This window comes from Polyodon spathula, chromosome 14 (genome assembly GCF_017654505.1).
Source record: "Polyodon spathula isolate WHYD16114869_AA chromosome 14, ASM1765450v1, whole genome shotgun sequence".
Taxonomy (NCBI): Eukaryota; Metazoa; Chordata; class Actinopteri; order Acipenseriformes; family Polyodontidae; genus Polyodon; species Polyodon spathula.
This window is the reverse complement of record NC_054547.1, coordinates 31698949-31711628: the sequence shown is the minus strand read 5'-3', so window position 1 is coordinate 31711628 and position 12680 is coordinate 31698949. Positions and strand designations below refer to the sequence as shown.

At 36.3% G+C, this 12680-nt stretch overlaps 1 protein-coding gene and 1 long non-coding RNA gene across 7 annotated transcripts in view; one reads left to right on the top strand and one right to left on the bottom strand.

Moving 5' to 3' along the window:
• The window catches only part of LOC121326678 (arf-GAP domain and FG repeat-containing protein 1-like), a 28738-nt gene extending 22357 nt beyond the window's left edge, over positions 1 to 6381 (bottom strand). For 2 of the 5 annotated variants that reach the window (XM_041270037.1, XM_041270038.1), the window contains exon 1: positions 6016 to 6381. In XM_041270037.1, the coding sequence (XP_041125971.1) occupies positions 6016 to 6182 (167 nt within the window). In that variant the 5' untranslated portion in view covers positions 6183 to 6381. The remainder of the gene's footprint in view (positions 1 to 6015) is intronic. The other 3 variants (XM_041270039.1, XM_041270040.1, XM_041270036.1) reach the window with 2 other exon arrangements.
• On the top strand, positions 2083 to 12637 carry LOC121326679. Of its 2 annotated transcripts, none has more exons than XR_005951497.1 (3): positions 2083 to 2347; positions 10869 to 10933; positions 12069 to 12637. It is a non-coding gene; the product is annotated as an uncharacterized LOC121326679 (long non-coding RNA). The 2 variants fall into 2 exon arrangements; XR_005951496.1 differs by having other exon boundaries at positions 10869 to 11199.
• The last annotated feature ends 43 nt before the right edge of the window (positions 12638 to 12680 follow it).

Here is a 12680-nt window from a genome sequence, read left to right as displayed (position 1 = left end):
AGTTGTCAATAAGCGGCGTGCAGTTGCTAATATCAGAATTCCATTAACATTGAAGTCTATGACAGGATTGGTTCCTGGGAAAAAATGTTGTTAATAACCGAAAGCTGTCTTTATCAGGGTTGCTGATAACTGGCATTTACTGTATATATGGTAAAATTTTGTGTTAAAGCACATGTTTCACTAGTTAAACAGGAGAAGTACACAAGGTAGTGATAATCTATTACAAAAAGAAAACAGATATACATTACTGCACCTCAAGACTGTATTTCGTCTATTATTCATACTGATAAAACAAGGAAGAGTAACGTTATAGATAGTTATTTGCTCCTGCGTTTTTTTTGTAGTCAGAATTTTGATAAAGTAATAATTATCTACCTGTTTGTTCTGTTTTAGTGTGTGTAAAACTAGGGTTAACTTTACAATGAAATAATCTCCATGACAGTTTAAATTAGCATTTTATCGACACTGAATAAACATAATATGTTAGGTCATTGCCTGCTATATTATAAAATCGTAAAGTTTAACAGTTACTTTTGGTCTATAAAATAAACTTTATACCTTTATATTGTATCCACGTTGTTCTGTACTGTAGGTATTTGTACTCCACTGTCCAACACGATTTGCATTGTTGGGCCTCCCACGTATCTACACGGACCAAACCTGTCATCTATCAAGAAGCTCTATTAGCAATAGTTTCCCGCTTTATGAAAAATACTGGTAATTATGTACGTGTTCACTCAGGGTCGGTCTTATACCGCAAATAGTGGCAAATTAAGAGTTAAGTTCAAGCTTTGATAACATATACAATCTAAACAAAAATCACTACACAACATTTTCAGGAAGTTGGGGACTGTTTAAACTAGGCATTTCAGGATGATGTGCTTGCCTTTTTTTTCTGTCAAATGAGATTCTGGCTCGTGCAGCATGATGCGTTTTTGTCCTAGGTGGCTTTCCATAGAGATCACTAGGCGTGCGTGTGCATAATCCGGTTTGTTTACTGTCTAAAACTAATAGAGGCTCAACAGCTACTGTGTGGATCCTGAGTTTTTTTAGGTTTTTTTTTTAGATATATTAATCTTACATATCACAAAGAGTTTTTTTTTTTTTTTTTTTAATGCAGCGTGGTTTCAGACTACTCCGCACCGGAACATATTTGATAAACAGATCCAAGGTCTCAAAACGTAAAAAATAGATTGGTACTTTTTTCATGTGATGTAACTAGACCAGTTTTCTATTGATGAATACGAATGTTAGGATATTTCGACTAAAAAGTAATCAACATGTGACCAGAGTCAATGTTTTTTTATATATATATATATATATATATATATATATATATATATATATATATATATATATATAATATTTTTTTAGGAAAACTTGTTTTATTTTTTTAAAGAGATAAACAGTGTTCATGGTATCTGGTGATTATTGGGGTCTTCAATTTTACCAGAAAGTGGACATTAAATACATCTAACTGTAGGTTGTAAATTGCATGTTTAATCTCTGTAATTGCTAATACAGCAAAACAGAAAATGGGCTTGAAAAATCTTCATAAAATATGTATAATGAACACCAAGAATGTAAGGTACAAATACTGGAACTGTTTGTTCATCTTATTAGTTTGGAGGTCAACTAATCAATCTATCCAAGACACTTTTCTGTCAGCTTTTCAGTGGGCTATCTACTTTGCGTGTGTGAGAGAAGGTAATCTAGTGCACACAACTTATTCCAACCTATTTACTAATATAAATCTACAACTGGCCCTTTACAAGGATAAAAGCTTGTATGCAAGTAGGGCTGCTACAATTAAATCGAAAATCGATATTCCATTCCATTCCTCCTCATATACATTGATATAAATACTGGTAAACGATTAAATAATTATATATATTTGTAACAAGCACAGTTAATAACATTATTTAAGTTTATCAAGGAAACTGCACCATACACCCTGCCTTGCTATTTACAGTATTTCTGCCAGACAAGCAGTGGGTGTGCTCTTCTTTTCCTGCTCATGTTTAGACTAAACGACCAGGTTAGGATGGTCGCTTAGTCAAAACTCTTGCGAAACATTGTATTTGATGTAAACAAAAAAATAATCCACAGCTGGATGACAGGCTTGTATTTCTGGCAAACAGCATGTAAATAAATTGTGCACACTGAAGAAAACTGACTATATACAGTTTGCTCTTCTTTGGAGTTTCAAAATTAACTTATATCATTAATATTTAACAATATTCCATGATTTTAAAATAATTAAAAATAAGTAAATAAACAATCAGCGATGTTAAACGCAATTTTGGAATAACTATCAGCTTGACCTATAGTGGGTCTGCATGTTGTGGTAAGTAAATATTATTATTATTATTATTTACTTATTTATTTTTTAGGCAGGGATTTCCACATTGTGTGTTTCACAGATAGTGAAAGTTAGGAAGTACAGTACTAACAAGATGCAATGTGTGATGCTGCAGCTGTGACAAATAAAAAACAGCTAGTTTCCAAAGTATTGTAATCTGTATTGTAATATTTTAGTAACACTCCTGTAGTATGTTAGACTAGGCTTGTTGCAAATGTTGTGGGTTTTGTGTTTTGTTTTTTTTTTCCCTGACATTACCAAGGCATAATTAATCCCTCACATTCAACTGTTGTGCACAAGCTTTTACTGAACAGCAATGATATTAAAATAATCACATCAGGGGGAGAGTATGTGGACGGTACAATCATCGATATTTATTCACCCAATTAATCAATTGCTATTTTGAGGTATAAATAACATCCCTAATGCAAGGCTATATTTCTGTTGTGCACTTAGCTGGATGAAATAAACTAATGAGTGAAGCTTTAGACCATGACATGACAGCTAACTAACATTTCAAAATGCTTACGGACTGAGCTTTGGAAATTTCACACCACACAGGTAACTGGGTAGATTAACTTGTTCCAAATTTGATGTATTTCACAAGAATTAAATGGACTGAAAGATTTTAGTTTGAGTAAGACTGAATTATTTCAAACAATTATTCTTAAATGCTTTTGGTTCCTATAGTAGCTTTGCTCTTCAATTTACACAGTATTTAGCATGCGACATATGGTACAATGGTTTTCAAAGGATGAAAACTAAAACGTCATGCCACATCTGACAATAGCTCTAAATGCACAAAGCTTTGTAGCAAATGAAACCTGATACAACATGCTTTACTGAGGAGGGCTAGACTGACAAATGGATTATCTACCAAAGACACTAAACTCTCCACGGCTGCTGGCACAGTCTCCAACACCATTAACACCCAGATAAGACGGTCAGCATATTATCAATGGGAAAGCCAATGCAGTTGCAAACAAATGCAGAAACTGACACTGGATGCAGTAGTACATGACAAGCAAAAAAAAAAAGAACGTGCTTCAAACAATGCAATCAAATTATAACTTAATAATACGACTTCTCCAGGAATGTGGACGACTGTACCAGCTTACCCTAAAAGTTACTGTCCATATACCATTTCACTGATAAAGCACTAAATTGGGCCTTTCTTTTGTTAGCCAGAAACAGCATTTCACTGCAGAAATAACCTTGCATTTGTTATTTGTGAAAGCAAACAAGCCTATTAACAAGCCTGTACTTTGCAGCTGCTAATTCTGATTAGTGGATCATTTTTACTGTACAGTAAATGTTTTCACCATTTCAAATGTAAGAAATGGATAGGGTCAATAGTGGTTGTTTTTAAATGCTGAATATACGTTTAGACTGTTAAAGCCTAACTTGAGTACGAATTTAGAATAATACACCGTGTAACATTTTTTTTTTTTGTTTTTTGTTCCTGGGTAGTAAGTTATTTCCTAATTGCTTATGCCTCAAAAGTATAGAAAATGGCTATTATTCCCCACAAACCTTGCTTTTGTGACCAGGACAGTGATATTTCAAAATATCACTATTTCCAATGGGAAAACAGGCAAATGTGTGTCTTTTCGTTCACATAAAGTCAGAAAAAAACAACATACGACTCCAAATTAACATGTATTTATACTAAAGTAATACAAAAATGACTACAAAAGATTTAGAAGTGAGTAGTTTGAGATTTACGATTATACTGTATTTACAGTATTAACATGTATTAACATGTATTTACAGTATGATCATAAATCTCGAAAAACTGCTCACTTCTAAATCTTTTGTAGTCATTTTTGTATTACTTTAGTATAAATACATGTTAATTTGGATTCACATGTTTTTTTCTGACTATGTGAACGAGAAGACACACATTTTCCTGTTTTCCCATTGGAAATAGTGATATTTTGAAATATCACTGTCCTGGTCACAAAAGCAAAGTTTGTGGGGAATAATAGCCATTTTCTATACTTTTGAGGCATAAGCAATTAGGAAATAACACTTACTACCCAGGAACAAAAATTGTGTTACATAGTGATATCACTCTAGCAGATCCAATTCAAGGAATAAACAGTCAATCATTCTGTTTTAAAGTAAAAGATCTGCAGCCATATGCAGAGCCAGTGAACACCCAACAACAGCTCCTATCTGTCATCTCAACAGGCACCTGGTTAGTCTCATCCACACACTGCAGTAACTTGGAGCACAAACACTTCTGAGATGCTGGCCCTGCCAAGGCAAGACTGTCCTTTTCAAATCTAGAAGCTGCAACGTGGCGCAGTTAGGCATGGTCTACAACTCCTCCTTGTAAAAGTCTTGATTTCAAATGTTTTGATTAGTCCTAACCTTGGATAAAAAATGTAGCCTACCTAGACTTTGATGCTTGACTCTAGTCTGACATACTGTAGATGCATACACACCTACAGCATGTGCATTTCCTCCACCTACTGCAATATCCCCAGCTGGGAAGAAACTATTTTTTAAGACAACACAACAGAACTACATTAATATTAAAAGATACATTCATTGAAAATCCCAAATCCGAACTCTGATTATAAGGTTAGGCAAGGCAATACAGAAATCCAATGGAATATATCTACGCTTCATGTCTTCCTAGGCCCTCCTGGGAATCCACATTTTTACATCAACATATTAAACACACACACACACATCTAAAAAACAAATGTCTTAAATTTTCATGGCATTCAGTTGTTAGAAAAGCACAGGAAAGGGTTTAGTTTTGTAGAGAACTGCAGACATGATGGCACCCAACAAGAAAATAAGGTTTGCTGACTAGATGTTTGATCAGTTTTAAGCAAAAACAAATACAAGGTGAACGTTAGTTGTACATCAGAAGTGTACATAAATTAAATTACGATTTTTAATAACTCGTACTATACTTTTTTAGTTTAATAAATGGTCAACATTTCCCCAATGTTAGCTGTGGTTTAATTCTAAAATAACTGTTGCTTGTTACTGTTGCAGCTCTTTAAATGTTCCAGTCAGCATATGGACATGGCAATTCAAAGCTCATTTAAGAGCAGCTGCTCTTGGGTTTCCAACTCACCCGAATCTTAGGAACAAACACATATTTCAGTTAATAGTCCAATAATTGCAGACGTACACTGTACAAATACGGGTGTGCGTCTTGGAACTTATGCACGCTAGCTTTTGATATACGTGGATATAGCTAAAATCAATAAAAGAATATGCATTGTCTTAATGTTCCGAGACGGAATATAGAATTGTAGAGTAGTGGTTAGGGCTCTGGACTCTTGACCGGAGGGTAGTCCGTTCAATCCCAGGTGAGGGACACTGTTGTTGTATTTGTGCGAGATATTTTACCTAGATTGGTTACAATGGGTAATTGTATGTAAACACAACGTGATATAACTGTGATAACGTTAAGTCGCTCTGGATAAGGGCGTCTGCTAAATAATAATAATAATAATTGGAAATCGCTGCGTAATCCTGCAGCTAAAACACTACAGCATTTGTCTCCTAAGTGGAATACCAATATCAAAACCCCTTTAAAATTGAGTCTGGTTCACCCCTATGGACATTGTCTTTAACTAATTACAGGTCCCTCCTGCCTGTCAACTTTTATATATACATATACTCACAGGATGCCGGAGCAAGAGGTGCAGACGAACGAGCCCACAGTCATGTTGGCGTAGGTCGGGCCGCGCTGGTCGCAGTCAAAGCACTTTCTATTGGGAGGCTGGCTTGTCATTTCCCGGAGCATCTTCAGGTGCTTCTCCTCCTGCTTTCGTTTTGCGCTCGCCGCCATGGCCGGGGTTGGGAATGGGATTTCGGGGGAGGGGGGGAGCCTCAAAAACCAGAAATGACGGGGATTTTTAGTTGCCAAAAATTTGACGCGGCAGCGCACAGACACACAAGAGACACAGCAGGGCGACTGAATGAAGTCGAACCGGAATTCGAGATCGCAATTCTCAACAGCCCCAGTTTCCACGAACAAGGAGACAGTGCGTAGTGGCAAGAGGAGCCTCACATACTGCATACAGACATCTTCAATATGCTGACTAGCGCCTCCCAGTAGTTCGGCAGTCATTCTAATTACATGTCCATATCTTTGCTGCACGGTATTGGTTTGGGGAATTTCTAGTGTCAGCGCCAAATAATTAATATGTAAATTGTAAAACCATTTTCAAAAAGTATTTTCATGAAAACACTTTAATAACACAGGTCCTTTAAAATATCACGGTATTGGTAGCATAAGGACTGATTTTAATGTGCCTAAAGACTTTGTACTGGGGCACTTTTCAAAGCCTTTGCTCAAACCTCAAACTGCACTGCCCTAAATTCTCTTAACACAGATCCACCTTCTAATAATGCTAGCGCCTCGGGCGTTATGGCTTATCCTAAGAGCATATTGTGCCTATTTATTAGAAAATGGTGGCAGTCTTAGATATATATTTTTTCTTCTTTAAACCACAAGTGTCTTAAAGTTAACTTTCATCCAGCTTTCACGAGCATTGGTGAAAACAACCCGTTGAATTTGACTTTTCAAGCTGCTTTCACGGAGTTGCTCAAATCAAAATAGTTGTTTACACATCGATGCTAGAAAACCTCCCTTACGATTTAGCTTGATAAATCATGCTTCAACTTAAGGACTTTACTGTTTTCAAAAATTCAGGAAACACCTAATCTATATTTATACAGTGTATACCATGTATGACATTAAACAAGGTTTTAACTTGCGATTAATGTATTGGTATTTACTACAGTAAACATTTATAACAACTACTCTGTATCTTACGCAGTACCATTGACTGTTTTATTGTACAGTGACAAGCCTTTTTCTATAACAACCTTGGAGGTATAAGAATAGACCTCAGTGCTGAAGGTGTTAGCCAATGCAAATCTGTAAGGAGGTTTTGAGATCAGTTTAGAAGTACGGGACAAGATTTAAACCTGCGTCATTACTGATTGGCCAGTTACGTTAGGAGATAGAGTAGAAATGTTATTAAGACTATTAAATTATTATTAAATTGAGGAAGTGGGAGAAGTGCCCATATTTCTCAATAATGTGCACAGCTGATGGCTAATTACTGCCTGAACGCAAGAACATCTAGCTGAAATATATAGTACTTGCTGGTGACCTACACGAGTTGGGAATTGGAACAAATAGTTACTAGTATCCTAACAGTATTTATTAGTATATCGCAGGCAGATGTAAAAGGTGTACAGGTTTACATCATAACATTAATTTAGGCATGTAGCAACAAAGCTGTTTTTTTTGTTTGTTGTTGTTGTTGTTTTCTTAAACCAGCTTTACCAGCTTTTCAACCAGCAGGCTAATAAGACCCTTGAACCATCAAACCAGTTGAACATTACCATGTATGACCAGGATAAACTTGCAATCATGTCAATGTTCATTGCAGAAAAAAAGTTCCATTAATAACAATTCTTATGAATCACCACCAACTAAAATGTTTAAATTTGTAGCAAATTCATAATAACTGATATGAAAACTTGATACTGTTTATGAGATTAACTGTTATGTACACATATATTATTTTACCAGCTGTGGTAATACAATCCTATTCATTACATATTTGCGTTAGGTTGGTGATATGAATACCGTCAAGTATGGAAACTATATTTTAAATGTTTAATACGCATATAAATTCAGTTGTAATTACTGACTTTAAGGTCTTCTTGCCTAGCACTTTTTTTTTTTAATTGAACCAGGAAATTGAGATGAGTCGTCATGTTTTCAGGAGCGTACAGCCTGGATACACACCCTATCAGCATAATTAGAAGTCATTTACTAAATATAGTAACATTCTTATAGACCATACCTTTGTACTGTACCTTTCCTGTTACTAAGGTGTTTCAACAAAGAGAACCTTGCCATACCATATGATTCATTTTTATTTATTCAGGAAATTCAAACAACTTAAAACATGCGCCATTGTCCCTGAAGTTAACTTAACAACTGACATAAGTAATATATTTTATACAAACACAAGAGAGATGAACTGATTTGAGCATCTTATGTGATCAGCTGAAGACATGTTTCATATTACAGTACCTTATTGATACATTGATAAAGATGTGTCTTTGAAACTGTTGTCTAAATTTGTTATTAGCTGGTGGTTATATACTGGTAAGGAAAGTCCATCAACCTACACTACATCATGTGACCTCATTGTACAGTTCATTATAGCATATACTCTTCTTTTTTTTGACAGAGATACCATTTTTAGTTTCAGCATGTCTTAAATCTTTAATGTTTATATGTTATACACAGGCCTTTTCGTAGTGGGAATGATACACAATTATAGGTTTTAGGGGGATCCCAATAACTGTTACACAAGGATTCATAGGAAAAATATAGAGTATATCGCTGCAGAACGATGGCTCGCACAGTGTAGCTCTCGCAGGGAGCTCATCTAGGGTAGGTATCACACAACTCGTGATATACGTTATCCTCCTGCAGCCGAACTGTGCAAGAGTATGTGCTTCATTCACAGCACAAAGGAGTATCCATTACAAACTACCCTGAGGGCATCAGCTGATTCTTAATGGTTAGGGTTAGGTTTTAGGGCTGGGGTTGCTTAAGGTTAGTGTTGGGGTTGGATTAGGGCCAGGGTGGGTTGATGTTGATGTTGGAGAGGTGATGATCCCTGGAAGCGAAAGGTGGGAGTGCTTGGCAAATGCCCTAGAGTCATCTGATGCCCTGAGGACACTTTCTAGTGGATATTCTTTTCAGCTGTGCTTCATTCACCTGTGTAACATATAATGATGATGTCTATTACAAGTTGCGCACGCAGCACTAGCCTGTGTGAGCTGCCTGTGAGAGCTACGCCATGCGAATCTACGTTCTGCAGCAAAACCGCACAGGGAAATGGGTATCACCTGAGTCAAATACAAAATAAAGAGGGAATTTTGTCAGTACAAAGATAACCACTAGGGGTGTAATAGGGTGCACCAAAGTGTGTGTGTGGGGCGATGGGGGGATTGGGGGGGGTGGGGGGAGGGGGGGGGGGCGAAGGGGGGGGGGGGGGGGGGGGGGGGGGGGGGGAGTTATAATGTAACAGTACAGTAATTCAACTTTGTTGAAGCTTGCTCAGTTCCAAAATGTAAAATGACAACTATTCATAATTCAGAATGTACATGTATATATATTTAAATTGAAAAAATGCTCACGAAAGAGAAAAAAGTGACCCTGAAGGTGTGTTTATAGATTTCTTTACATGCTTTGAACCAATTTTCCATTCCCATTGCTATCTCTACTTTTCTCTAGTTACCACATTTCATACTGATCTAGAGGCAAGTTATCTTGTTTTTTTGTTAACAAGGAATGTTTCTGGTCAAAATTACATTATTCTTCACAGTTGACAGACCTAGGGTTTGGATCTGTCTTGTATTTTTCAGTATACAACAGGTATGCTGAACAGGTATCTCTTTGTGCCAAAACAGAATTATATTTGTATTCAGTTAATCGCCCACTTTGCATTGGGACTGAAAATCAATCCTAAAATGGACAGGTGTACAGTATAACAGTATACAATACACACCTGAATACATATTTCAAAATAAAAATAAATATCTGTAAAAAACAAAACAGCTAGCTATTTCCACATTTCCTTGTCTGGCAGACTATAGACAGGATCGCATGACAGAAGATTGTATTGCCTGGATAATCAAAAACCAGAAACCATTTATTATGGAATGCAAGCGAGGAAACTCAGGTAGTACACAGGTTTGAGAACATCAGTGTAGCACCGTCTCTCCACAATCAGAAAAATGACTTGTTGTGAAGGGTTTACCTCCTGCAATGGATTTTTTTACATGGCTCTGTCCGTTCTAGCTATTTGCTTGAACTTGCTTCCACTGGTTATCGATTATACTACGGATGGCAATCTTTTTGTAAACCCAGTATCTTGCTATGAGTGGTGGCTGCCTGGAGTGATAGGGGGTGGTATTCTGGTAAGTGTTAAAATGGCACTTGGCACTGCCATTTTCTATTTCAAAAATCCACATTTTATACAATCATGTTTTTTAGTTTTTTTTTTTTTTTAAATAGCAGAACAACAGCAACTCTTCCTTCATGAGCATGTCTTTGAAATATTTGAATATTGAAGCAATGCACTGTAACCGTATTAACATTTTAGAAACATTTATTTTATGAATTTACGAGAGACAAACATCTCAGTGATTATGGACCTTCATTTTTTTTTTATTTATTCTAAATTTATTCTAAATTATACTTTATACTTTAATTATACTACGGCTGAAATCAAACTATTTCAAATTCTGCCAAAGCCCTTTGATGTAACATTTAAGTAAGAAAAAAAAAATATTTCATTGAACAACTGGCAACAGGGCGTGTGGTGGTAGTTCAGGATAGAGAAATCATTTTTCCACAGCAGTAGTCAAAGGTAGTCATACTGTAGCTAATGTAGTAAACTTGTACATCAGTGATCTCCTGTTTTCTTTTCCACAGGTCCTGCCTGCAGTAGCAATGTCCCATGCAGCAAAAAAGGAGGGAGCTGTAACTCAAGAACAGGGGTGGGTAGACAGTTACTGTGCTTTCCATTTCCTATAGCTGGCAGAGGAATTCAAGTACCAGCTGTCAAAACACAGGGTAGTTTCTATAGTGATTAGGGGGATATTGTGTGATATAATTACTCAGCAATTGCACGCTCAGCTGCCTCTTCTGTGCTAGTAACTGCCCTAGGTGGTTTGCGACACTGTCAACTCCGGATCCATCAATGCTTATCTGCATCAAGCTGGAAAGAATGATTCTAAATGAAAACACATTTAATCTGCTTCTGGTAAATTAGTTCTACAAATTTATAAAGAGAACTGTCACATGATGTTATTCACAATTTGTTTTTAAATCTACCAGTTTGTAAAGTACAGTAGTAATCTTTTAGAATATGTTTGGTTTCCAGATGCTGATGTCTGCTGTCTTATGCCTGCCCAGTATTATTGGTGCTATGTACTGGGTACTCATATCCTTGTACGCTCTTGGAAGAGGCCCCCTGATTTATGAGAAGGGCAGCGGTGCCCATTTGTCCTCTTGCGATTTCACCATCAACAAAACTAGGTCGATGCAAATATGCTATTAATAAAAACACAACTGACATTGTAACAGTGATGCCATTACTTCCTCTGGTTGTAAAGTTTTGAAATAACAGAGCCACAAGATATAGTATGAAGTCCAGGTGTAGCAGTGGTATACAGCTTGTCAATTGATTGCAAAAAAAATGTAGTTAGCAATCACTGGTCAGAAACAGTAAAACACAAGCCTCTAGATTAATGTAATAACAGGGGTGATACAATTAAATAGCATTTTTCTAATACCTGCTTTGCGCATATTTACTGGCTGAAATATTTCCCCAACATGACTCGTATAGAACAGTGATAATCTTAATATTAATGTTCAGTAACACCTGTATTGCACCACCTGGTTTTAAAGACAACCTGTCTATTATTATTAGACGAATGGTCATTAGCAGACCTCTCCTGTCACAGCCACCTAGACAATTGTGTCCTCACGTAATTAGCGACATTATTTATCCTATTAGTAAATAACACGTTTGTATCTTAGTCTGGGGATGAAGACAAGCAGCACCAGTATATAAGTTTATGTACGTAAAATCAAGTATTTGCTAATACTTGTTTGCTCGATTGCTTGCAGTTCTACAGCACATGTAGATTTTAACTGGTACCTGAATAAAGACGGTTGTGGTGCAGTGTCTCTGCCTCCCGACAGCGAAACGAACAGCACCTTGCTCAACTCAGCGGAAAACCTTAATATTGATCTGGACGCAGTCAGTGTAAAGAATTACCACCTGATCACCTTTGCTGGATTAAGCATTCTCGGACTGCTGGAAATTGTTGTCAGTTTACTGCAGATCATTGCAGGAGCATTTGGTTGTCTCTGAAGCAGTTCAAAGCGGTCAACCCATATAACCAGAATTGAATCTCTGACTTAGTATTAAATACATTGTTGGTAAAATGTGCCTTAATTATAATGCATCTCATAACAGTGTTTTTAACCTTTAAAATGACAGGTGCTTTAAGGCACAACCTCTTTACTTAATTACTTAAGATTAAAAAAACAAAGCATTTAAAAAGCTGTCACTATACCAAATCTTAGATGTGCAAGACATTTTTATCTGTAAATTATTTTGTTGCTATTATTGGTACTAAACTGTGTTTATTTTATAGTATGCTATTCTGGTGTATTTGCTAAATGAACAAATATTACAATGAGACAATATCAGTTTTTGAAATGCATGTATTTGTA